The following is a 26,622-nucleotide window of genomic DNA, read 5'->3' as shown; positions in this document are numbered from 1 at the left end:
CCTTACCATTCTATTCCTGTTTTCTGGGTGTAATTTCTTCTTTAATTGCTTTTGGATGATATCAGTTGGATTAAGTCTGCTTTTTAAGTTCTTCTCTATAACCCGAATGATCTCTGGCTCCCCCCCACCCTGCCCCCCACAATCCCAGGATCAGGTTTTGTTATAATTTTTTGTCCTGGTAAGTCATTTCCATGTTGGAAGACTTCTTCCACCCTTTTACTCACACCTTCTCCAGGGGAGGTCGTGACCGCTCTGACTGGTAGAATTAGGAAGAACAAGCTAGGAATGTTCCACTGAAATCAGATCCTTTCCTTTTAGGAGTGAGCTGCACCCCAGAAAGTACAAGTTCCCCTCGGCCCCTCCAGGGTTTGGGAGGCCTGTTTGGCCCAGCATCACCTGAGATTGGGTGATTCTCTCTAAATATGAGGTCACTACTGGTGGGGCCACTTGCCCACAGATGTCAGCCACATCCTTCAACCTATGCCTCTACAGATGACAAAGGTGACATTTTGGCCAAACATCTTTTATTTCTCAATTTGTTTAGAACCTAGGCATAGAAGAAGACTGCTAGCTCTTGGATCCCCTCAAGAGTATATTTTCAGGCCAGGAAAAAAAAACAAAAAACATTAATGTAAGGCTGGTGGCGGGCACCCCTCCCCTCCCTAATGAAAAAAAGAAGAAGCCCACGAGACCTGCCCCTCCTAGTTCTCAATACCCACCCTAAAACCATAACGGAACAGAAAGACCCCCATCCTCCAGCTCTAAAACATATATAAGCCCACACAAGACTTCCGGGCGGTGCAACTTCTCAGGCCCCTCTCCCCGGGGACCTGAGAACCTCGCCCGGGCCCCCCTCTCTTGGGAGCCATTACCCTCACCCAGGAGTGCTCCAATAAAGCCTCTTTACTTATCCCTTTCAACTCCACTCGTCTTTCTTTCTCTGGCGCCGACCATCCAAAAACCTTACCATTAAGAAGCTTTGGGTGGGGTTCGGGTTCATGGGTGTGGACAGGTGTTTTGACTTAGGGGATATGTAGAGGCTCATATTAGGTCAGGTGGTTTATTTACTTTTGTGTGGTTGACTTTTAACCAGATAGCCTGGGTGACAGGCTTTAAGCTGATCATGTGTTATTCTGACCTTGTCAAATGATCGCAGTTTTGTCCACAAGTGAGTGGCTGTTTCTAGAGAGGAAGGACCGTATGAAGCAGGGCAGCTTCAAGGAAACTGGGCTTGGGTCACTCAGACCTGGGCAAAGGAAAGACGTGGGCCTTCAGGGTGGCCTTAACTAAGAGGTGTGAGATCTCGGGATAAAGGCTGCTATAGCTTACAACACAAAACGGCCTGGCCTGATATTGCCGACTAGGTCGAAGTGGAGCTGGATTATGTTTTAGACACTGATGGACAGAATATTAGATTTGCTGCTTTTAAACTGCAAGGCTGTCAAATTTTGCGCAAAACCAGGTTCTGGTTTTATTTTATTATTTTTTATTTTTTTATTTTTTTAGTGACAAGATCTCACTCGGTCACCCAACCTGGAGTGCAGTGGCTCCATCACAGCTCACTGCAGCCTCCAACTCTTGAGCTCAAGCGATCCTCCCACCTCAGCCTCCCAAGTAGCCGGGACTATACATGTGCAGCATCACACCTGGCTAATTTTTAAATTTTTTTGTAGAGGGGGGGTCTCACTATGTTGTCCTTGCTGGTCTCAAACTCCTGGCCTCAAGTGATCCTCCTGCTTTGGCCTCCCAAAGTGCTGGGATTACAGGTGTGAGCCACTGCACCTAGCAGGTTCTGGTTTCAAATGGTTGCTGCCAGGCCTAGGTAGACAGCATTAGATCAACTATGTGTTATTCAATTTTTTTATTTGGTGCTAAGGAGTCAATTGTGGTTAAAATCCTTAAATCCATGTGGTTTATCCACAGGCATGTGGGCTGAGAGTCGCCTGACACAGCTGGGGAGGTGGGCATGCAGGTATTAGGGGTCATGCCCAAGCAACTTAGGGGATTCAGAGGTAGAGGAAAGCCATGTCTTGAGACACATGTGGCAGAGGGTTTGTTCCCCACAGGGTCCTGGGGCACAGCCTTCAGCAGCGTCAACAGCAGCTTTAGTTCAGGAGTCTGCTGAAGGTAGCTTTCCAGTAAAATAAGTGTAGGGAAGAGGTGAAAACCTTTCCTAAGAGGCAGTTTTCGTGGCCTCAGCAATTCCACAAAGAGAGGCAACAATACTAGCCGCTGTGGCACAGACTGACCAAGCCTGATCATGACACGGGACAGGGAACCCAGAGCTCAAGGGGGGAAACTGAAATTAAAAGGATAGACACAAGATTTCCATCTGGGGTGATGAAAAAGTTCTGGAACTAAATAATGGTGATGGCTGCACAACATGGTGAAGGTACTTAAGGCCACTGAATCGCACACTTTAAAATGATCACAATGATAAATTTTATGTGCATTTTACCACAATCACCTTTCCCCCCAAAAAGAAGGTACACATATGTGGATTTCCAACCACTCCGATACAGTAAATGCTTACTGGTTGGGTTGTATCTCTGATATTAATCTGTTGCTAGAGATTTCTCCCAGTTAAATTTGAGTTCACAGGTCATGGTTTCCAGATAACTGATATTCTGATGAACTTAAAACCAACGTTTCCTCCATGCATCCTCATTCTCTCAAATATCATTGGGTTTCTACTATGGTCTTTTGCAACAATAACAACTGTTTTGGCCAGGCGCGGTGGCTCACGCCTGTAATCCTAGCACTCTGGGAGGCCGAGGCAGGTGGATCGCTCGAGGTCAGGAGTTCGAGACCAGCCTGAGCTAGAGTGAGACCCCGTCTCTACTAAAAATAGAAAGAAATTATATGGACAACTAAAATATATATATACAAAAAATTAGCCGGGCATGGTGGCGCATGCCTGTAGTCCCAGCTACTCGGGAGGCTGAGGCAGGAGGATCGCTTGAGCCCAGGAGTTTGAGGTTGCTGTGAGCTAGGCTGAAGCCACGGCACTCACTCTAGCCCGGGCAACAGAGTGAGACTCTGTCTCAAAAAAAAAAAAATAAAAAAAATAAAAAAAAAAAACTGTTTTTTTGTAACATAATTTTATCTGGAAGTCACATATGCCTTATTAACTCCTTGGATTCTTTTTTATTCTCAAGTGATGTTCACAAGAGACTTTATTTTGAACTCATACAGCCTCTGAGGTCCTGAGGAACTATATGCTTTCACAGGGACAAACAGCCCAGGTTCTAGCTTAAGAAAACAGGTCTACCCAGAGAACCCCTGCTATGGTCTGAATGTTCGCGTCCCCCCAGATTCGTATGTTGACACTTAATCCCCAGTGCAGTAGTGTTGGGAGGTGAGGCCTCTGGGAGGTGGTTAGGTCACGGGGGTGGAGCCCTCAGGAATGGGTTGGGTGTCTCTATAAGGAGGCCTGAAAGAGCTTGTTTGTCCTTTCTGCCACATGAGGACACGAAGCAGGCACCATCACCAGACACCGAATCTGTACATGCCTCGATCTTGGGACCTCCCAGCCTCCCCAACTGTGAGAAATAAATTTCTGTTGTTTATAAATTACCCAGTATTTTGTTACAGTATTTTGGACTAAAACATCTCCTCAGCTAGAGACTGAGCAGAACAAGAAATTAGGGAGGATAGTTTGGGGACTTGAACTCAAGAATGTTGGATTCTAGATTTTGAACTCACAAAAGCAAGGTCATTTTATTTCAGATTTTCATTTCTTTGAACTTTAGTTCACAAAGGGATTTAATTTTTGATATTTAGCTTCTCCCTGTGGGTTGTATTCAAATTTGTGTGTATTTTTATTATTCTATTAATAGCACTTTAATACTACCATTTAATTGCACTGCAAAGCCTCTGATACGTTATGTTGGACAATGGGACTAGACATAATAGGGAATGCTAAATAGGGAAAAAAGTGAATTTTCAACCTTGGGGATACAGTTGCCTTGAAGTAGATTAAGATTCTGTTCTGACCTATTTCAGAGCCTTCTGAAACGATATCTAAGCCAGTGGTTAGTAACACTTGTTGCATAACAGAATTGGGCCTGTGGAAAATATATTTTCAGGGCCCCAAACACGTGGGTAATGGCTGAAACTATTTACTCAAGATTTGTACTGATATGTAATAGAGCTGGGCTCTGAGCCTCTTTCCAGACCTGGGCCCTAGTACCCCACCCTGGCTTTCCCGCTTCTGGTTGGCGCTGACAGGAAGGCTTTTGAGATGCTGATTCCAGGCTCTGCTAGGGACTGTCACTTCACTGGCCTGGGATGGGGCCCAGATATCAGCACAGTGCCCAGTTCTGAGCTTCTGTTAAAAGGTGCATTTGACTCTCAAACCTCGCAGGCTTCATCAGTAACAAAGGTGAAATTTTGTTTCCCTATCTGCTTTCTCTCACCCATTAGGGGTCCCCAAGTGTGGGTGTGGAGCCTCCACCAGGAGACCTAACACTGGGTGCTCTGGAAATGTTTGTCCAATGAATGATGTTGTTGGCAGTGGACCCCAGAGATCCCAATTTTCACATACAAAGGTAACTACCCCTAATTATTTGGCCTATTTAGGTGAGAAACTTTTCCAAATCAATTGCCACACCTGTAATTATTCACATTTGGAAAAAAAGAGAGTAAAAGAGTGAGGGTTCCTTGGAGGCTGGGAGGTGGCAGTGCAGAAGCAGGTGCAGGCAGAGCCCACCCACCCAGCCTGGCGGAGAGGCCTCGGGGGTACCCTCGCTGCTGCCGGAAAGGATGCCTGCAGCAGGAAAACCAGGGCCAGTGTGGCATGGAGTCAGGAAACTTGGGGTCTAACCCCAACTAGCCAGCGACCTTGGCAAGTCCCTTAATCTCACTAAACCTCAGGCTCCTCATCCAATCTGAGAAGGCTGGCCCTGGATGTTTTCCATAGCTGGTTTTAGGTAAAACATCTTGAAATTATATGACCAGCTTCAATTATATAAAAATTTTAAATTTCTCTATAAAGACACCATCAATAAAGAGGACAAGTGAAGATCGAAAGGTTGGAAATGATGAGTATGTCCATCAAAGGGAAGCAGTTGGGCCGGGCGCGGTGGCTCACGCCTGTAATTTTAGCACTCTGGGGAGGCCGAGGAGGGTGGATTGTTTGAGGTCAGGAGTTCGAGACCAGGCTGAGCAAGAGCAGGATCCCGTCTCTACTAAAAATAGAAAGAAATTATATGGACAGCTAAGAATATATAGAGAAAATTAGCCAGGCAGGCTGAGGCAGGAGGATCACTTGAGCCCAGGAGTTAGAGGTTGCTGTGAGCTAGGCTGACGCCATGGCACTCTAGACCAGGCAGCAGAGTGAGACTCTGTCTCAAAAAAAAAAAAAAAAAAGGGAAGCAGTTAAATAGATGATGGTGTAGCCACCCACTGGAATATCACGCAGCAGTAAAAAGAAACCAGAAACTCTTTCTGTACTGATGTGGACAATCTTCAGCTCACAAGTAAATAAGACAGGAAGGTGCAAAACAGTGGGTATAATATAAAAAATGAAATATACATATATATGCTTACATAAGCATAGCCTCTAGATGGATAAACAAGAATTTGTAATATTGGTTGCTTTTAGGGAGGGAACCTGGGTGGCTAGAGAGCAGAAGGTAGGAGAGAAACTTCTTTTTTTTTTTGAGACAAGGTCTCACTGTCACCCAGGCTAGAGTGCAGTGGCATCATCACAGCTCAGGGCAACCTCAAACTCCTGGGCTCAAGTGATCTTCCTACCTTGGCCTCCCAAGTAGCTGGGACTACAGGCATGAGCCACCATGCATGGCCGGGAAACTTCTTATTGCAAAGAGTTTTGTACCTTTTGAATTTCAAACCATGTGACTGTATTACCATGGGGAGATAGTAGTATTAGCTACTAAATCAATGACCAAAAGAATCAAGGGGTAGACTGGAAGAATTCTTTTGATAATAGTGCCTGGTTTGAGAGTTACTTGTGCAAATATCTTCTAAGAAATCAAATTCTGGGTCATCCTGCCTACTCACAGTAACCCCCACCTGGCCTCCAGGGCAACACTGTCCCCACCCAAGCACACACATAGACACCTTCACTTTGTTCCCAGTCCACAACAGGGATGTAGACACTCTTGACCCATGTCCCTGGCAAAGACCGATTTGCCACACGGATTTCATCAGTTGAAATCTCAGGGTCCATCTCCACAGGTTGTGACAGAGGTTGCCACCTCCCAAGTCAATCTTTGGAAGGGCTCCTGGTCACAGCGCTCTCTAAGCCTTTTTAACCTCTGCAATCAGCTTAGCTTTCTGAGCCAGGGGCAGCCCAATCTCAACAGAGCACAGAGTGGGAGGGAGACAAGACTGGAGGAAGGTAGGATGTGAGAAATGGAAGTAGAATTAGATGGGGGAAAATGGCAATGAAGCGTCCCAGAAATCAGGGGGAGGGACTGTGAGGCTCACCTCCCGCAGCTTCTCCTGGGCCTCAGCGAGCGCTGCCTGCTTCTCTTGAAGCTGGGCCAAGGCGGCATTCATTCGGATCCGTTTGGGCTCTACCACCCGATACAGCCGCCCATACAGCTGCAAGGAGACAGCAAGGCTGCGAGGGTCGCCCCGACCCAGACCCCAGTCACCCAGCAGTGATTCTTCCTTCCCTCGGGTCCGTGCGTCAGCCCTCCCCCCAACCCAGCCCAGCCACCGCCTACCTCCATGGCCCGCACCCACATGCACAGGGACTTGGCAGCCAGGGAGACGCGGCCGATGATATCAGGCTGGAAGTCAGGCTGGGCACAGTAGGCCCCGATCTTCTTCAGAACCTTATCTGAGATATTGTCTTTATCAAAGTGGATCAGTGACTTGATGAAGTTCTGTTCCCCTGTAGGATCAAAATTAGGAGCTTCAGCCAGAGAGCCTAATTCCATCCTCCCTGTCCAGGTTTTACCTCCACTGCTCAAGCTCATAGCCACAATTTTCCTGGCTCATTTCCTAAAACATCTGACCTAGTCCTCACTTCCTCCCTCTGAACATGCTCCTTTCTCTAGGCACCTGCCAGCCCCCAGAGCCCTCTTCAAGCCTCCTAGTTTATCTCCCATCACTTGCCTTTAATACTTGGCCAAGCCACCCTACACCTCATTCTTTCTCTACACTTTGCACTTTCTTCTAGGGCAAGGGTCACCAAGCCAAGGTCGCAGGCTATATTCTACCATGGGAACCCAAGAAGAGAAAACCACAAGATGAAACACAAGAGTCCTGTCTTCTATTTTCTGATCCTTGTCCCTTCTGGGGGTCCCAAGGCATTCCTGCCCTTGGATTCTGCAATACATTCTTATATCTTTAGGACAATTTTCCTTTTAGTATTTATGTAGATGTTCCTTGACTTATGATTGGGTTGTGTTCCTATAAACCTATTGTAAGTTGGACATATCATAAGTCAAAAATGCATTTAATACACCTAACCTACCAGACATCATAACTTGGCCTGGCCTACCTTAAACGTGCGCAGAACACTTACATTAGCCTACGGTTGGGCAAAATCATCTGACACAAAGCCTACTTTACAATAAAGTGTTGAATATCACATGTAATATATTGGATGCTGCACTGAAAGTGAAAAACAGAATGATTATATGGGTACTACCGTAAAGGCGAAAAATCATAAGTTGAACCATTGTAAGCTGGGGATGGTCTGTATTAAGATGAGCTGTTTTCTGTTATGTACAACCAAAGAATCATTTTTTTATTTCATGCTTAATAATTAAATTCTAAAAGGGATAAGAAATGTAGCTTTTGCTTTTTCTTTTTTTAATGAAAAGAAATAGATAACTTTGTAAAAAGCCCGAAAATACTAGCAACAACCAAAGAATCTTAGCTGATATTTCTGTCTTCTACTTCCTGTGAGGCTCTGTGCTCTGGAAGGAGAGTAAGATGCCCCGTCCACCCCTCTCTCTCCGGGAGTCTGGCGGCCGATGACACACAAACACTGCGTGAACTGCAGTCGTTTGTCTCACACTCGCCAGCTCACCTAGCTGCCTCTTGGCCTCTGCCCACGTGGGCTCATTTCCTCGAAGAATCATGACTGCCTGCATCACGATCTCCACTTGGGCGGGGGGCCGTCCGTAAGACTTGATCTCTCCTATATCCTTCTTGTTCAGAGACTCCAGGGCCTGCGGAAAGGGATTCACTGAGGGAGCAGGGCCAGAGGCGGCTCAGGTGGTAAGGCAGGCCCTTATGGAGACAGGGCCACCTCTTCTCACTTCCCCAGGGACTTCCCCATTCCCTTCCCTGGGCTCCCTGCTCCTGGCTCCCATCCTTTCAGATGCCCCTGGTACCCGCATGGCCTCTTCCAGGGCAGGCAATGCCTCTTCTAGATCCTTCTGGGCATTGTCAGCCAGTGCCTGACACTTGATTTCCTCAACTGCAATCTTTTCACTATTGGCTGTTACAGCCTAGGGATGAAAAGAGGACAAGGGTTTTTGTCTCTGCTTTGGGCAAAGGTGAGGGTGACAGTGTTGGTGGAAAAGATGAAAGAGAAAGCGAAAGAAAACGTGAGGAGTGGGATGGGTGTCCCCAAGGCGGGGACCCAGTAGCTGGTGGAGATGGGGAGTCCTCTTCTGGGGCCACTGGTGGGAGTTGGGGGTGCAGGGCAGGGCTGGCGCTGGAGCCTCCACCTTCTGCTGCTCGTCTGCTTCCCGCTTCTGCTGCACGATGATGACCAGGTACTCCTCGCACTGTTTCTGGAACTCGGCCACCTTTTTCTTGGCATCCTCCAGCTCCAACGACATGACTTGCACCTTTTCCCTAGTTTCATCGATCTTGAACAGTCCTGTCCGCAGCTTATTGGCTTGGTCCAGCAGCTCCTGCCGCTTCTCTGCCAGCAGCCTGGGGGACGGGGTAGGAGAAGGTGCACGGAGAGGCTGTGCTCCCAGAAAGTGGTGTCCTGTATCATCCACCTGCCCCGTGTGTCCCGAGTCCCCATCTTCCCTTCTGTTGCTACCACACCACCATCATGGTCAGGCTCTTATCATTCCCTGCGTGGACTATTGCCCACGGCTTTCCAGCGGGTCCTCTTGCTTTTGGGCTCTTATTCTACATGCCACTGTCAGAGTCAGCCGTTTCCATCAGCCCGTTTCCCCTCCCAAGCGTCTTGCCCTGTTCCCCGCTGTGCAGCAGGCAGGTGGGCTGCAGCGAACCAGAAAACATTAACCCGCCCCAAGGGGGCGGCCCGCCCTCGGCTCCAGCCTGTTTTTTCTCTGTGGGAATGAACACGGCCGGTATTGCCACAATTTCTGATTTTTATTTTTATTTTTTTTTTTATTTTTTTTTTTTTTTTGAGACAGAGTCTCACTCTGTTGCCCGGGCTAGAGTGAGTGCCGTGGCGTCAGCCTAGCTCACAGCAACCTCAAACTCCTGGGCTTAAGCGATCCTACTGCCTCAGCCTCCCGAGTAGCTGGGACTACAGGCATGCGTCACCATGCCCGGCTAATTTTTTGTATATATATATTTTAGTTGTCCATATAATTTCTTTCTATTTTTCGTAGAGACGGGGTCTCACTCTTGCTCAGGCTGGTCTCGAACTCCTGACCTCGAGCGATCCACCCGCCTCGGCCTCCCAGAGTGCTAGGATTACAGGCGTGAGCCACCATGCCCGGCCAATTTCTGATTTTTAAAGAGAAGCTAGAAAGCTGGATTTTTCTAAGGCTCCCAAGTTGAAACTTTAAAAATGTTGGCAACTGATTCAAAACATTTTCAGTATTGTTCAGGGAAAAAAAAATGTCTATGTGAGTTGTTTTCTGGACTAAGTGAAAAAATGCAAGTAAAGGGTTTATCTCAAGGACCCACGAATAGCAAACAGAAGGTAGAATGTCAGTCTATGTACCCAGGGGAGGCAGGGACATTATTTTGTTCACTGGTATGTTACAAGTATCCAGAATAGTGCCTGGCATATAGTAGGTGCTCAAAAAATATGTGGTAAATGAATGAATAAATGTTGACTACCATTATTATTGCAAATGGCTTTTCTTCACCTTGATTAAAAATACGGAATCTAGGCCAGGCGCGGTGGCTCATGCCTGTAATCCTAGCATGCTGGGAGGCCAAGGCAGGTGGATCGTTTGAGCTCAGGAGTTCGAGACCAGCCTGAACAAGAGCGAGACCCCATCTCTACTAAAAATAGAAAGAAATTATATGGACAGCTAAAAATATATAGAGAAAAATTTAGCCAGGCATGGTGGTGCATGCCTATAGTTCCAGCTACTCGGGAGGCTGAGGCAGTAGGATCACTTGAGCCCAGGAGTTTGAGGTTCTGTTAGCTAGGCTGACGCCACAGCACTCTAGCCAGGGCTACAAAGTGAGACTCTGTCTCAAAGAAAAAAATATGGAATCCAGTAATTTTTTAAAAATTTCTCTTATATGCTTCAAAGCAAATTATCATTGTGTTATACACATAAAACTTAAGTTAACAAAAACAAAATTAAGCTATTGAGTGGGGCCCACGCAATAACTTCATGAATAAACATAAAATCCTTGGGATAGGACAAATTGCGATGGACAGATAGTAAAAAAGAAAAGAAAAAAATTCTTGGGAATGGTGGTGTGACACTGTGATTTATAATAAGAAATATATATTCGGTCTTTGAGTCCATTTCCTGGCACACAGCTCCTAAAACCCTTGGAATCTCCAAAGTGACAAGTGTCTTTGTATACTAATGAGATGACTGGTGTCTGGAGGTTGGTTGTCAGGGGCACCAACCACACGGATTAGAGGGTTGTAGCTTTCAGGCCCCATCCTGATCTCCAGATAGAGGAGCAGGGCTAAAGTTTGAGTTGATCACCAATGGCCAATGATTGAATCAATCGCGCCTCTGTAATGAAGTCTCCTTAAAAACCCAAAAAGACAGGGTTCAGAGGGCTTCCAGGTTGGTGAACAAGAACACATCCACATGCTGGCAGGGTGGCATGTCCCAACTCCAGGGGGACAGAAGCTCTGTGCTTGGGACCCTCAGGAGCCTCAGCCTGTGTTCATTTGTATCTTTTCAAATATTCTTTGCAATAAATCAGCAATAGCAAGTAAAGTGTTTCCCCAAGTTCTGTGAGCCACTCTAGCAAGCTAACTGAACCTAAGTACGACGAGGTCGTGGGAGCCCCAATTTATAGCCAGTCAGTCAGAAGCACCCGTAAAACAGTCTGGGGCTTGCGACTGGCAGCTGCAGTGGGGCAGTCTCGTGGGACTGAGCCCTCAACATGTGGGATCTGACTCTGGGTAGATAGTGTCAGGATTGAGTTAAACTGTAGGACACCCAGTCAGTGTCTGCTGGAGAAAATGCCCCCACATCTGGTGCCAGAACTGGTACAGTCAGCTTCCCATATCCATGGATTCCACCAACAGTGGATAGAAAATACTGGGGAAAAAAGTAGTGTGTGTACTGAACATGTACAGACCTTTTTCCTTGTCATTATTCCCTAAACAGTATGGTATAACAAGCTACTTACATCGCATTTGCATTGTAGTAGGTATTATAAGTAATCTAGAGGTGATTTAAAGTGTCTGGAAGGATGTGTGTGGTTTATATGCAAATATATACCACTCTGAATCAGGAACTTGAGCATTTTGGTGTCTGTGGGAGATCCTGGAACCAACCCCCCCATAGATGCTCACTGATGACCGTATTGTGTTGAGTCAGAGAGGAGGGAAAACACTTTGGTTTTTCTGTCTCACACAGGTGGAAAGTCTAGAAGACATCAAAGGCAGACAGGAAAGGACTGGTTATATTATGGCAATGTTCCAGTTACGTTGTGGTTGGAACAAGACATAGACACATCATTCAAGAAAACAAGGACAGAGAGAGTGTGGAGAGGGGTCAGAGCCTGGGAACATAGCTAGGGGGCTCTAGGGACGGCCACAACCACAGGAAGCCCCAACTCTCTCTTACTAACTTCCCCGGGCAGAACTAAGACCTTTGTATCTCTGTCCTTCCATATCAGCACCCAGGTTCTTGGGACGGTCCCCATGGCCAGGTCCTAGGTGTTTCCATTACATCATTTCACCAAAGACACCAAGCCCCAGCCCTCCACATCCCCCGCTCGCCTTCATACTTCTTATATCCAGACACGAGTTCTAGGTAATTGGTGGGTGTGACGTAGTTGTATCTTCGAAGTTCCAACAGCATCTTCTGGGAATACTGAGCCACTGACCAGTGCATGGTGACAAAGATCTTGGCCACCTTCCGGTGGATCTGAAGCCAATGATACGGTATGGAAGATAAAGGCAGATGGAGAATGGACGTGGGAGGGAGGTCGGGGTGTGATGAGATGGGAGGAGGGACTCACATTCTCCTGAGTTCCCAGGTCCACTCCCACCAGGTACTTCTCAGCCACCTCTAGCAGGGCCTCTCGGGGCCACTCCGAGAACCAGTTGATGGTTGTGCAGTTCACCAAGGCTGGGTACTGGCGGATCCAGTTCCTGGGAGGGGTTTTGAGAAGCAGTAAAGTCCACGCATAGATGCAGGCTCCAGCTGCTGGCTGCCCTGCCACGCACCCGCCAGCTCTCTAGGAACCTGAATGCCGCATCCTCGTGCTCCTGCATCTCCTTGTTCCTCCTATACCCATCCTACACATCCTTGTTCCATCCTACACCCCAGTCAGGCCAGGCCCACTCCCTCTCTGGCTTCCACCTCTCCTCTCTGTTTTCACAGGAACTCAGGCACCTGACCTTTCATTCCTAGCCCCAAACCCTCCTCCATTTCAGAAATTAGGCTAATTTTTAAATTAGGCTAATTAGAGTCAGAAAGATGGGGTTCCACATTTTCTAGGTGTTGACCTTGGGAAAGTATCTAAGCTCTTTGAATGTCAGTTTCCTCGTCTCTAAAATGGGAATGACAATAAATACTAACAAAGGTTATTGAGAGGTTCGAAGAGGTGGTGATGTAAAATGCTTAGCACGGTGCCTGCATGCGGTAAACACAGCATACACCGTCAATGTTAACCACAAAAACAGACTGGTAACCCAAACTGCAAGTTTTCTACCTCCTCCTAGTTTCTGAGCCCTTAAAAATCTAGTCAAATCAAGAACAGATAAAGAAAATGTGATATATAATGCAACAGAATATTATTCAGCCTTAAGAAAGAAGGAAATCCTGTCACATGCTTCGCATGGGTAAACCTCGAGCACGTAACGCTAAGTGAAATAAGCAAAGTCACAAAAAGACAAATACTGCACGATTCTACTTACATGAGGTGTCTAAATTAGTCAAACTCGTAGAGACAGAGAACAGAACGGTGGTTTCGAGGGCCAGGGGGAGGGGGTGGGGAGTTGTTTAATGAGGACAGAGTACTACTTAGGGAAGATGAGAAGGTTCTAGAGATCTGATGCACAACAGTGTGAATAGCCTTAACACTACCGAACTGTACACTCAAAATGGTTAAAATGATAAATTGTATGTTGTGTGGTTTTTACCATAATTATTAAGAGTAAAAACGACAAAACAAAACAAAAAAGCCACCAACCAAAAAAAAAAAAAAATCTAGTCATACCAAAAGGAAATGGATGACTCCCGTGTCTACTGAGGGCACTTCCTGACAGAAGGCACAGTCTATGGGAAAGGAGTGGGGTGAGCAGGCGGGAGAGCCTGCTGTCGGTGTGACAGTAGCTTCCAGAAGGTGCAGGAGGCCAAAAGCAGGGAGGAGCAGTGTGGGAAGAGTGCTGGGCCCACAGGGAGAGGAGAATGTGACAGGAGTCACCTGAACGGGTCCCCCACGGGGCTGAGGCAGAGCACGATGTGCAGGTTGTTCCGCACGCGATCGATGAGGTAGGCGAAGAGGCTGTCCGACGACTCGGGCACCTGCTCCGCCCGGGCCTGGTCTATGATGTGCGACTGGATCTGGACAGAAGCCACCAGGGTCAGAGGGCTGACATTTCAGAGGCAGAGTCAGCAGGGGCAGCAGGTTAAGCAAGGCTGACAAGGCGTGGGCTTTTTTTAATTAAAAAAAAATTTTTTAGAGACAGTGTTTCGCTGTGCAGCCCAGACTGGAGTGCAGCAGCTCGATTGTAGTTCACTGTAACTTCCACCTCCTGGGCTCAAGTGATCCTCCCGCCTCAGCCTCTCGAATAGCTGGGATCACAAGCGTGTGCCACCATGGCTGGCTAATTTTTAATTTTTTTTTGTAGAGATGGGGTCTGGCTGTGTTGCCCAGGCTGGTCTTGAACTTCTGGCCTCCAGCAATCCTCCTGCCTCAGCCTCCCAAAGTGTTGGGATTACAGCCATGAGCCACCACACCCAACCCCAAGGTGTGGGTTTTAAAGCAGCTCTGCCCAGTAGAGTCCCTGGAGGGGACCTTCAACCCTATGGGGGTGGGACGTGAGCTGGGTGCTACGGTATCATTTACTGGGAGCGGTGGTTCTTCAGGGGTTAGTTAGGCCAAAGAACCAACCGGTCATGAGCATGGAAGGAATCATACCTCTTCAAATTCATCAGATTTGTAGAGATTGGGGACCTCGCCTGAGCTGAGGATATTGTTAATGTCCTCCAGGAAGGATTCGTCAGCAATTTGGGTGTCCACAAAAAGGAAAGACGTGGTCTTGAGCTCTACCCCGGCCTGGCGATACAGACGCTTGATATCTGGCCAGATGAGGGAAGGAGAAAGGAGACAGAACAGACTCACTTCAGATTCCCTGTCCTGTGCTTTGTTCCTGTCCGAGATGTAGGAACCCGCCCCAGCCCGCCGCACACGCCATCCTATACTCAGCTCAGGCCAGGCCCACTCCCTCTCTGGCTTCCACCTCTCCTCTCTGTTATCACAGGAACTCAGGCACCTGACCTTTCATTCCTCGCCCCAAACCCTCCTCCATTTCAGAAGTCCGGCCGTACCATCTCTGAACTCCTGCTTCCGGTAGTATTTGGTGACCTCGATCTGGAAGGTGATGTAGTCGCAGATGGATGAAGCCAAGCGAGCCAGGCTCTGGCGTCCACTGCCCCCGATGCCCACCAAGAGCATGTTGCCCCGAGGCTGTCCAATCACCCGCACGATCCGTGTGACTGGAGGTGGGAGTGATGAGGGTAACAAGTCAGCTGAGCTAACTCAGGGCCCCCCAGGCCCTAGGCTAAGGATTGGGACCCCTGAAACTGAAGTAGAGAAACCAAGAGGTGTGGGAAGAAGTTGGTGGCTAAGGCCCTGGGTAGCAACTCTTTTTTTTTTTTTTTTTAGACAGTGCCTCGCTCTGTCACCGCCAGGGTTAGAGTGCAGTGGCGTCATCATAGCTCACTGCAATTTCAAACTCCTGAGCTCAAGTGGTTGGGACATGTACCACCATGCCTGGCTAGTTTTTCTATTGTCTTGTAGAGATGGGGTCTTGCTCTTGCTCAGGTTGGTCTCAAACTCCTGGCCTCAAGCGATCCTCCTGCCTCAGCCTCGCAAAGTGCTAGGATTACAGGTGTGAGCCGCTGTGCCTGGCCGCAATTCAACTTTTAACCTCCACCTTGTCCGTTAAACACCCATTGCCACAAGGGCATATGGGGCCAGGGAGGAAGGCAACTTTTGAGACTTGATTTGGGAGAGACCCAGAAAGAGATCCCTATTTCCTTAGAAATGCCCCATAATTGGGATGACGGGGAAGGGGATGTGAGTAGCAAGTGCTCACTGTGTTCAATGGCCTCTCGGAAGAGCACCAGCTGCATCGGCACAACAGCGGGTGACAGGTTGTACTCATTGAGAGCGTTCTCTATGGCTGTCTTCAGGACTGTCAGATCTGTGAGGTCTTCGTACACCTTGGGCTCCCTCAGGAAGTCCCCTGGGCCATGAAAAGGCTCAAAATCTCAAATGCCTGGGCCTCCCCAGACGTCCCCCCTGGGCCCCGCGCCCCAACTCTCCTTCCAACCCCACTCTCCTAAGGGTCACAGGCCCACAGCAGTCACACTCCTGGCTCACCAAAGATAGGAGAACGTTTGTTGGGACAGAGATTATGAAATGTGAGGTCAAAGAAAGTGCCGAGTTTGTCACTTATGATGCCCACGAAGGCTTCCATGTCTGCTGCATCGACCAGTCGGTCAGAGAAGACTCTGGTGGGAGAGATTTGGTGTGAGATCTGGGAATAAAGTGGGGACTCGGCCTGGGGAAGGGAGGATCAGGCCAGTGGTGAGGGCGGCAGGGATGGAGCAAGGCTGAGGAAGTTTGAATCTGGCCAGGGCACAAGCATGTCACCTGAAACATTCATGGATCCAGAGTCGTGTGATGCTGGACTTGGTGTCGTGGAAGTCCTTGTTGGCTCTAAGCATGCCCTGGAACACCTGGGAAGAGAAGCGAGTGCAGGATGGAGGGAGGAAAGAGATTCCCTCCAGAAGGTTTAAGGATAAGTCCAGAGAACATGGCATTTTAGGATGAAGGTGACCTTTAGTGCACAGTATGCTATGCGTTCCAAGGCTTATTTTGAGAAAAAGAGAATGCCTCCAAGGAGGCTGTGCCGAGCCAAAGGGGCAAGGTCAGCCCCAGAGTCACCTTGGAGATGTCTCGAAGGTTGAAGAGGTAATGGATCTTGGCAGGAGTGGGCAGGAAGCGCTGGACCACAGTATTGTACACGTCCAAGGTGGCCTCAGTCACCACGTTCCCAATGGGCTTCACCTCCTCCTCAAACTCCTGAAGCTTCTGGTTGATCATGGTGCCGAATATGCGGGTGATCTGAGACTCCTAGGAACAGACCCCAGACTCACTCTCGAGGCCTCCGCGCCAGGGCCAGGGCGCTGCCGAGGTGAGTGAGGAGCTCGGCTCACAGGCAGAATTTAAGGGGACAGCAAAAAAAAAAAAAAAAAAAAAAACACCCAACTCAGAAATAGGAGAAATAATAAATAATATTTTAATACAATATTTAAAAATCAAAAGTAATGTAAAATATCCCCGAGGAGCAAAAATGCAAACATTTTAAATAAAGGTGGGTCGGGATTATCGACTTCTTTTGCCTCAGCTCCAATATGGGTCAGCGTACTGAGCTGTACTTCTTTAAACTTTTGGTATTTGGTTTACCATGAATTGTTGGCATTAATTTTAATTTTAAAAAATATTGCATTAAAATGTTATTTCTGGGCCGGGCGCGGTGGCTCACGCCTGTAATCTTAGCACTCTGGGAGGCCGAGGCGGGTGGATCGTTTGAGCTCAGGAGTTCGAGACCAGCCTGAGCAAGAGCGAGACCCTGTCTCTACTAAAAAAATAGAAAGAAATTAGCTGGACAACTAAAAAAATATATATATATAAAAATTAGCCGGGCATGCTGCCACACGCCTGTAGTACCAGCTACTTGGGAGACTGAGGCAGGAGGATTGCTTGAGCCCAGGAGTTCGAGGTTGCTGTGAGCTAGGCTGATGCCATGGCACTCTAGCCCAGGCAACAGAGTGAGACTCTGTCTCAAAAAAAAAAAAAAAAAAAATGTTATTTCTCCTGATGACTGAGGTTTTTGGTACTCCTCCCCTTAAATTCTGCATGGAGGTGAGCACCTCACTTGCTTTGCCCTAATCCTGGCACTGCTTTCAGCACTCAGCTTTGTAGGATCTATCAGTACCTTTCTTAGTCTGTTTGGGCCCCACAGAATCCACTGCAGCCCATTGTGACCACAGGCCTCACCTTCCAGAGCCAGCAAGCTACACTCCCAGCCTGTCGCTCTCCTAGTTCAGGAGATGCGATGGCTCCTACAGACGGTCCCACCTCCATGCCTTACAGCTCCCTGTACGCAACTCTGCTCGGGCTGCCTCGGCCCCTCCTGCTCAGGGACAGTCACCCCCCCACCCCATCCCACAGCCTCCCCTCCAACGCCCTCACTGTGGGGAAGGTCATGTTGATAATGTTGAAGCGACTCTGCAGCCTTGGGGAGATGACAGTCCGTCCGCCCCCGGGGGGACCCATGGCAGCCATCAGGAACATGTCCTAGAGGGCAAAGACAGGAAGGGGCAGAGGCGGATGGGAAGACGGGATGAGATGAGGCACAAGAAGAGGGAGGATGTAAAAGGGGCAGGGAGGGAGACAGTAAATGGAGGGACAAAGTGGAAGAGGGACAGGGACAGGTGAGAGGGAGAAATGTGGAGTGATGCGGGCAGGGCAAGGTGAAGCACAGGAGGGGATGAGGGAAAGCATTTTTAGAATTATTCATGTCATGCATTTGTCTTTATTTCATCATTATAATCCATGTACCCAAATTAGAAAATACAGAGAAATTTTAAAAAACCCAACATTTTGATTATGTCTTCTAGACTTTCTCTTTTTTCTTATAAATTGTAAATATCTATACACGTGTGTGTCTGTGTTCTCGACCCTGAATGCCAGACAGATGGGGACCCCAGGATCAGGCCACTGATTAAAGAAAGAAACAAACTGCTCAGAACGCAGAGAGAGGAGAGCCAGGACTGAAGGCAGATGCCGGGCTGTGGGCAGGGAGCCGAGAACTGACACCAGGGAGGTCACTACAATAGCAGGAGGCAGAGTAGACACAGCCGTTTGGAGTTCGGACCCTGGGCTCCTACACAGTTTTGGGTGGGGGGCCAGGTTGGCATGTGAGTGCCGTATCAGAGGCCTGGAAAGCAATGGAAGTTGGAGGACAAGATCCTTTGGTCACAAGCGTAGGGCAGGTTAGTGAGGAGAGTTAATATTTAATAATATTAATAGGAGCCAGATGTCTGGGTCCTGAGGAAGAGGCAGGACACTCCTGCATGGGAAGAAATAAGGATGGTAGGATTATAGTCTGGGGTCCCAGTGGAGCGGGGACTGCGCCTGTCACAGGGAAGAACAAATTCTTGGGAAGCTTACTCGAATGTACTTGATGGTCTGCTTTGCACGGTCGTACCAGAAGCCATAGTCAATCCAGAGGCGAATCAGCTCCAGGGGTGGCTGGGACCCAAACATATCCTTAGCTGGCATATTCAGGTCATCCATAAAGGTGATCATGCTTTTGCCCCCAAATGGCACATAGACACCCTTGGTTCGCTTCTCAACCCTGCTCTCAATGATGCTCTGCACGTTGTTGGATGTGGTCTGGTGAAAGAGGTACAGAATGAATGTTCATGTCCCCAAGAGACATATGGGGAGAAATACGAGGAGCATCACGCAGGCACCTGGATCCCAGGGGAGAGCAGAAGGCAGGGAGAGCACGGGGGGCTGGTGGCCTGGCCTCCAGGTCCCTCACACACCTGTGCAGACATGTTGACAATTAGCACGGACCACTGGCTGGAGGGCAAGGACTGCAGGACACTCTGGGCAATGGAGGTCTTCCCAGTCCCCACGGGACCCACGAGCAGGACAGGATTCTGGTTAGCCACCAAGTTGCTCACCAGGTAGTTGTAGCGAACAGTGTCGATGGTGGGCACCATGATCTTGTAGAAGGGGGCACTAGGGAGGAACAGGATCCGTGTGTGTCTCGAAGACCATCACCCACTCCTTTCTAACTCCTGCTTCCTTCTTCCTCCCAGTGTTTATTTTCCTTGGCACCACCAACCCTGCCTCCTGGGGGGCCTGGGAATTGGGCATTTCCTTAAGGTCCCTGTTCTGAGTCCTGTCCCTAGGTTCTCAAGAGTCAACCCTTCTCTGGGACCCACCCTCTCCTCTCTGCCACTCACTGTTGCTCCGAGGCCCCGTCTCTCTTTCCACCTCTCCCCCCAGCTGCAGCCCCAAGCCGCCCCCGCCCCCACATCCGGGCCCTGCTCGTACTTGGGAGGGTAACGCCAACTCTTAGGGAGCTTATCTTCAAATGATGTCCAACTCCGAATCTTGGGGTCCACAAAGTACTCATACACCGTGTCCTAGGGAGGGCACATGTGTCAGGTTACCAAAGCCTTCCTTTAGCCCTCCCCAGCCCAGAGGATGAGCTCCCAGACCACTGTTGGGGAGAAAGAGAGCTGGGCCGACAGGCTGAAACTCAAGCAGAGCCTGAGGACTGAAGATGCCTGTGGGGTCTGGAAAAACAGGACAAATAGGACAGCTGGGTGTGAGCGCCCTGACCTTGTTGGGAAAGGAGCCCTCGATCTCTCGAAGGTAGCTATCGATCTTCTTGCGGCCCTCCTCGTCCACAGAGGCGCACACAGACCAGATCATGCTGAACACAAACATCATCTCTACCATAGTGCCATAGTTCTCATTGTCAGCTGGGTTCACCTGCCAGGAAGGAAAGAAAGGACAGTAAATAACCCACACCTATAAGTGATGAGGGGGTCTGTGTGTGCCGGTCAACACAAACGCTTAGAGTCTTCCTCCTTTCCTGGCTCTATTTGGAAAACCACACAGTTGTGCGTGTTTATTTACAACCTACTGAAAGGTTTAGATAAACCTGAAACTTCTTGTAGCTCAGCAGTTGCCTTGAACTTCCTCTCTGCTGAGTCATAAAGACACAGTGTCATCTGGCCATACCAGGCCTGCCCTGGAGAAGCACCCATGGGTGCTTAGGAGATAGGTCCAGGGACATTCGTGGTGACTGGTTTGTAATTGCAAGAAATTGGAGATGACCATAACATCCACAGGCAGAAGGATGGAAAAGTAAAATGTAGTGTTCTGCCGTGGAATAGTGCATAGCATTTAAAGTTATTAGATGAACCTACATGCAGCAATATAGAACTTAAAAACATATTTTTGGTTTAACAAGCATGTTCAGCACACAGCATGATGCATTTTTTAAAGACCACATTTTCTATGGATACCTATGTGCTTGTATGTAAATGTGCATTTATCAAAAAGGCCTGGAAAGACACAGACATACTATAGTAGTTACTTGTGTGACGGGGAAGGAGATCAGGATTGGGAGGAGGAAGGTGATCAATAAGGACTTTAGCTTTATAAGAAAAAATCTAATTTTTATAAAGAAAACTAGATTCAATGATTACTTGTGTACTCAAAAATTAAAATTTAAAATGTACCAACTTAATAGTGGAAACAGTGTATTTAGAGCACATGCTCTCAGTTCCCACCCAGGGGCACGTGACAATGCTGTGCTTCTAATGGTGATGGAGCTCCTGGAGCCATCCCAGCTCTGCTGGGCCTTTTGGAGGAAACAGCCAACAGACAGCTCGGCACCCTCTGTATCATCCCTGACCACTGTGTGAAACTGCCACAAGCCCATGGGTGGGGAGCTCTTGACGATGGCCCTGAATTAAGATACCTAGCACTACAGGTAATGTGGTATACAGGGCACTGTCCCATCCAGAATGCTGGACTTGGTCTTGGAATAATCCTCAATCTTCAAAAGACAGGCGGGAAATTATGTTGAGAACCTTTTGTCTACCATATCCAATCCAGAGGCCCTAGTCTGTCCCCTGCACCTCCAACACACAACACCTCTCGCCATCCAAGTGGTTGAATCCTTTCCTCATGGTCTCTGCTACGCTGAGGAGCCTCGGCACATAAACATCACCTGCCACACCCGGCTGCAAACACCACCCCCTCGGCCAGGACTGACTGCTGTGCTCTGCCTTATTGCAAAAGCCATTCTTCCCCTCCACTCACCCCAGAAGCCTCCCTACGCAGCCAGTCCTCCTTGGCACTTCTGTGCCACTGACACTATATAATCATCCTCTTCCCACATATTACCTTGCAAGTTCATCTATGTATTTTTAATTTATTAATCTATAACTGTACCAGGAATGATATATATTGTTATAGGTCTTTTTTTTTTTTTTTTTTTTTTGAGACAGCTCTGTCATCCTGGGTAGAGAGCAGTGGCGTCATCATAGCTCACAGCAACCTCAAACTCCTGGGCTCATGCGATCCTCCTGCCTCAGCCTGCTGAGTAGCTGGGACTATAGGCACACACCACCACACCCAGCTAATTTTTTCTATTTTTTGCAGAGACAGAGTCTTGCTGTTGCTCAGGCTGGTCTCAAACTCCTGAGCTCAAGTGATCCTCCCACCTCGGCCTCCCAGGGTGCTAGCATTACAGCCGTGAGCCACCGCGACTGGCCTGCTACAGGTCTTAATTGTTCTTAATAACATACAACTATAGTAACAAGTGATTATCTGGCAATGTCTTTTAAAACAATACAAACCATTTCTAGGCAGCAATTTAATATCAACAGAAAACATCGAATTTTTGTCCTTATTTCATAATTCTAAACTGAGCAAACCTATTCAGAAAGCTTAAATATCAATTAATCTGAAAAATTTTAAAACCCCTCTCATCAGATTAGGCTGGGAACTCCCTCTAGCAGAAACAGTATCCCAAAGCCTCACATATACCAAGACCTATTATAAATGTTTGCATTTTGAAAGGATTTTGAACTATCTTCAACTCCCAAAACATGGGTGGGAAATTACAGCTGGACCCACTGTGTACTGCATTCAATTTAAAATCCCTAGTCTGGGACCGGGTGCAGTGGCTCACGCCTGTAATCCTAGCACTCTGGGAGGCCGAGGCAGGCGGATCGTTTGAGCTCAGGAGCTCGAGACCAGCCTGAGCAAGATCGAGACCCCGTCTCTACTAAAAATAGAAAGAAATTATATGGACAACTAAAAATATATACAGAAAAAATTAGCCGGGCATGGTGGCACATGCCTGTAGTCCCAGCTACTCGGGAGGCTGAAGCAGTAGAATTGCTTGAGCCCAGGAGTTTGAGGTTGCTGTGAGCTAGGCTGACGCCATGGAACTCTAGCCTGGGCAACAGAGTGAGACTCTGTCCACAAAAAAAAAAATCCCTAGTCTGACCTTTCAGCTCAACACACACACACACACACACACACACACACGTGTGTGCACATGCACATGCACGCACACACGTGCACATGCACACACGCACATGCACACACGTGCACCCTCACTGCCTCCTTGGTCATGGAGGCCTCCCCTTGGAGTCTCTGCTCCACTCAAGCCCGGAGTTCAAACTCTCCGAGACACACTGTTTCCCTGAAGTTGTCCCATTGAGGTTATTACGAGCCCTTCCTGTCCTGGTCTGGGCCCTCCCCTTACCCCATTCTCTGGCGTGGCCAGGGCTGAGTACAGCTTGCAGAGGGAGATGATACCACTGTACTCGGGCAGGGGCACCAGCTCTTTGCAGTTGTCCTTCTTAAAGGTCAGTATCCTGTTGATGAACTTTTCGAACATGCGTTGAAGGGTCTCTGCCTCAGTCTGGAGTTGAATAAGAAGAGACTGTTTATTCACTCCTGGGGGCCGTGGGCCACCCTGGTTACCTCCCCTCTGCTCAGTTCCCTTTATACCTTTGACCTCTTCTCTAGCCATGACTGAACATAGGGTTTCCAGCCAAGGTCTACGTAGTCGGTGTAGACCATCCCACAGCGAGAGACGGTGGCTGGAGAGGCCACGGCCAAGTTCTCCACTTCGAACAGGAGAGACACCTAAGAACATACTTTCTTCAGATGAGAGAAACCTTATCTTCCTCTCCATCCCCCTATCAATAATAATGAAAACACTCCAGAGCCCAATGCCTCCAGTTATCTCTATCAAGCACCAAGCGTGGCAGGGAGAACAGAGGCCTGACGTTTACAAATGGTTTGCTTTTTAAAAGAAATTAGAGCTTAGTCAAGGTCATCCTTATGAAAAATCACTCCCTTGCTCTTGTGGTTTGAGTGGGTGGCAAGGGTGTGCTTGACAGCCGTAAGTTCGTACTCCTGGGGGACTGGGGAAGCTCGTGCCTCCTGTGCTGGCAGGAACTGCGCTGAGGCCGCCTGAGGTCACACTGTGCTTGCTCATACACAGGAAGTGCTTCCTTATGATTGTTCTGCTACAGTTGTTTGCCAAGCTAGGCAAAGCATTTTTTCTTCAGCCACAGGTTTCCCTGAATCCAGCCTCCTCCTCCCCAGCTCCTTCCTGCAGAACTCATTGTTCTCTCAGACCTCTGGCGCTCCCCCAGCCCCTGGCTCACACCCACCCTCCATGTTCCCACCCTGCGGGGGCCGGGTAGTCACTGCATCCTCTACCTGCTCAGGCATTGCGATGCGCTCGCCATTGATGAGGGTCAACACCTTGTTATCGTCCATGACCGAGTTCATGCTCTCGATCCACAATGTGTCCACGGGGCCATCAAAAAGGATCCACTTCTCATCGGGTTTCTCATCTTAGTAGAAGGTGGATGATAAGGAAACCAGGAAGCCGCACCCCTCACCTCCCTCACGCTCACACTCCTCGGAGATGCAAACCTACACTACCTTGCACTACAGCATTTCCCAAGCATTTCTCCCCAAATTTGAGCTTCCTATCCCCAGACTGCCCACCCCGCCAGGAGATTTGGGTATCTGCTTTCCCCACCCCATGATCCTTTGGATACCTGCACATGCCATCCGCATGACGCTGGACAAGACGCCATCTGTCCATTCATTAGTGTTCAGGTCATATTCCCCATACAGTTCCCCTAGGGACAGTGCCTTTGGGTTCAAAGGGAACTCCTAAAAAATGACACCAGAAGGGGTTCTTGAGTTACCGGTAGACAAAAATCCCAAGATCCCCTTTATTTCCAGCTCCCCTCCCAGGTACTTGCAGTTGCCCCTTCTCTCTCATCGCTCCTGGGCCTCCCTGGACCCAGGCACAGCCCTCCCTGGCCCCCAACCAGCACGTCTTCCTGCTACCCAAGCTTCTGCCACTGGCTCCAGTGTCCCAACTCCGTACTCTAACAATGTTGAAGTTGGGGTCTCCAGCACGGCACAGAGAGGACAAGGAGGCCTGCAGGATGCGCCATGAGGTGGTCTTGCCACTGCCCGTGCCACCCACGATCATGGTGGAGTGGCGGGAGTTCTTGGTTTCGTACAACTGGAAGACCTTGGTGAGGGTGAATGGTGTGCTCTGCAGCCCCATGTCTCGAATCTCCTGCTCAACAGTCTCCCGCAGCTGAGGGAAGGGAAAACACAGGGAGTGGAAGAAAAAGGATGAGGCCTCCAAAGGACTTTCAAAGTCTCCCCCGTGCCTGGGAGGATATGTTCCAACTTAAAAATGGCACCTTTGCACTCTAGCAATTGTTCCTTCACTGGGAAGCTGATCGGTTGCAGCTAGGACATGGGGCTGTAGAGAAGGCTGACCTGGTTCCCAGGTTTCAGCTGTGTGATCCTGGGTAAGTTACTTCTCCTATCCTCAGTTTCCTTCTCTATGCAACGCAGGACATGTAGCTCTACACATTTTTCTATTATTATTCTACAACCATTTATTAAGCCTCTACAGTATGTGCCAAGCACTGTGCTGAGCGCATACTGCTGAGAACAAAATAGACCTCATCTATTGCAGAGCTCACAGTCTGGTGAGAGAGCCTGATTGATATTAAAGAAATCATCACCTAAGTTAAAAAGTAATGCTTATAGAACCATGACCCATATGGATCAGTCCCAGAGTAGTGTGACATTTTCAAACACACAGCTCATGCAACCAAATAATTTCAAACAGATGCAAGATCTTTACTTGTATTTCTCGAACACCACTAAGAGGCCTCACCAACACAACTGCCTTCCACTATCTGAGAATTGGTTTTGTTAGGGGGTTTGTGTGCGTGCATGTTTAATGTCATGCCACAAGTTTAATGTCACATTTTCTATTTATTCAGTTAAAAATATTCTCTAATTTCTTCTTTGACCCATGAGTTATTTAGAATTGTACTGCCTAATTTCCAAACATTTGGGCTTTTTCTAATTATATTTTGTTATTGATTTCCAGTTTAATTCTATTGTTGTCAGAGATTATCCTCTGTATAATTTTAATCATTTGAAATTTATGAAACTTATACTTAATAATCTAGCATATGGTCAATTTTAATAAACATTCCATGCGTACTTGAGAAGAATGTGTATCTGCAATTGTTGGATGCAATGTTCCTTAAGTGTCAGGTCAAATCTGTTAAAAGCATTCAAATCTATATCTTTATGGATTTTTTGGTCTGTTTGCTTTATCAATTTCTAAGAGAAATATGTCAAGATCTCCCACTAGGGTTGTGGATTTATCTATTTTTCCTTTTAGTTCTGTCAATTTTGTTGTACGGATTTTGTAGCTATATTATTGAGCACATATAAATTTAGAATTGTTATATCTTTCTGTGCCTTGGTCTTTTTATCATGACAAAATATCTCCCTTTGCCTTTAATATTGCTTTCTGCCATAAAGTCTACTTTGCCTGATATCAGTAGTTAACGCTGTGATCATAAAATGTGGTCTGAATATATTCCTTAGAAATATTTGAGGCAGATTTATGGCCTTTATGTTGTCAATCTTCCTAAATATTCTATGTGTGCTTGAAAAATGGTTATTCTTCAATTCTTGAGTGCAATTTCTATAGATATCTATTAAATCAAGATTTTTAATTGTGTTGTTCAAATCTTCTATAACCCAACTGATTTTCAGTGTGCTTGATCTGTTAGTTACTAAGAGATGTTAAGATTTCCACTATGATAGTGGGTTTGTCTATTTCTCCTTGTAATTCTGCAAAATTTGCTGTGCTTGTTTTGAGGCTATATTATCAGGTTCATCTAAAATTCAGATTTGTTGTATCTTCCTGGTGAATGGAAACTTTCATTATTATGAAATGGCCCTCTGTTTCTAGTAATGCTTTTTGCTTTAAAACCTATGTTGTCCCATATTGCTACCCTACTTTTCTTGTGATTGGTATTTACCTGATATATCTTTTTCTATTTTTTGACCCTTCATCTTAAGTTTTAGGTGTGTCTCTTATAAACACTATTAAGGATTAGTTTA

At 47.7% G+C, this 26,622-nt stretch overlaps 1 protein-coding gene across 1 annotated transcript in view; it reads right to left on the bottom strand.

Moving 5' to 3' along the window:
• DNAH2 (dynein axonemal heavy chain 2) overlaps positions 1 to 26,622 on the bottom strand; it is a 98,294-nt gene that overhangs the window by 17,100 nt on the left and 54,572 nt on the right. The window contains exons 39-62 of the mRNA XM_069483320.1: positions 24,560 to 24,778; positions 24,222 to 24,339; positions 23,875 to 24,011; positions 23,155 to 23,292; positions 22,907 to 23,065; positions 19,957 to 20,109; positions 19,666 to 19,757; positions 19,149 to 19,347; positions 18,769 to 18,993; positions 17,788 to 17,892; positions 16,477 to 16,665; positions 16,183 to 16,268; positions 15,910 to 16,040; positions 15,623 to 15,772; positions 14,853 to 15,020; positions 14,443 to 14,603; positions 13,726 to 13,865; positions 12,316 to 12,448; positions 12,082 to 12,221; positions 8,658 to 8,868; positions 8,319 to 8,435; positions 8,012 to 8,153; positions 6,696 to 6,865; positions 6,454 to 6,570 (exon numbers count right to left, since the gene is read on the bottom strand). Coding sequence (XP_069339421.1) covers positions 6,454 to 6,570; positions 6,696 to 6,865; positions 8,012 to 8,153; positions 8,319 to 8,435; positions 8,658 to 8,868; positions 12,082 to 12,221; positions 12,316 to 12,448; positions 13,726 to 13,865; positions 14,443 to 14,603; positions 14,853 to 15,020; positions 15,623 to 15,772; positions 15,910 to 16,040; positions 16,183 to 16,268; positions 16,477 to 16,665; positions 17,788 to 17,892; positions 18,769 to 18,993; positions 19,149 to 19,347; positions 19,666 to 19,757; positions 19,957 to 20,109; positions 22,907 to 23,065; positions 23,155 to 23,292; positions 23,875 to 24,011; positions 24,222 to 24,339; positions 24,560 to 24,778 — 3,600 coding nt within the window. The remainder of the gene's footprint in view (positions 1 to 6,453; positions 6,571 to 6,695; positions 6,866 to 8,011; positions 8,154 to 8,318; positions 8,436 to 8,657; positions 8,869 to 12,081; positions 12,222 to 12,315; positions 12,449 to 13,725; positions 13,866 to 14,442; positions 14,604 to 14,852; positions 15,021 to 15,622; positions 15,773 to 15,909; positions 16,041 to 16,182; positions 16,269 to 16,476; positions 16,666 to 17,787; positions 17,893 to 18,768; positions 18,994 to 19,148; positions 19,348 to 19,665; positions 19,758 to 19,956; positions 20,110 to 22,906; positions 23,066 to 23,154; positions 23,293 to 23,874; positions 24,012 to 24,221; positions 24,340 to 24,559; positions 24,779 to 26,622) is intronic.

This window comes from Eulemur rufifrons, chromosome 9 (genome assembly GCF_041146395.1).
Source record: "Eulemur rufifrons isolate Redbay chromosome 9, OSU_ERuf_1, whole genome shotgun sequence".
NCBI classification, from domain to species: Eukaryota; Metazoa; Chordata; class Mammalia; order Primates; family Lemuridae; genus Eulemur; species Eulemur rufifrons.
Note: the sequence above shows the minus strand (reverse complement) of the source record. Positions and strands in the feature narration are given on the sequence as shown.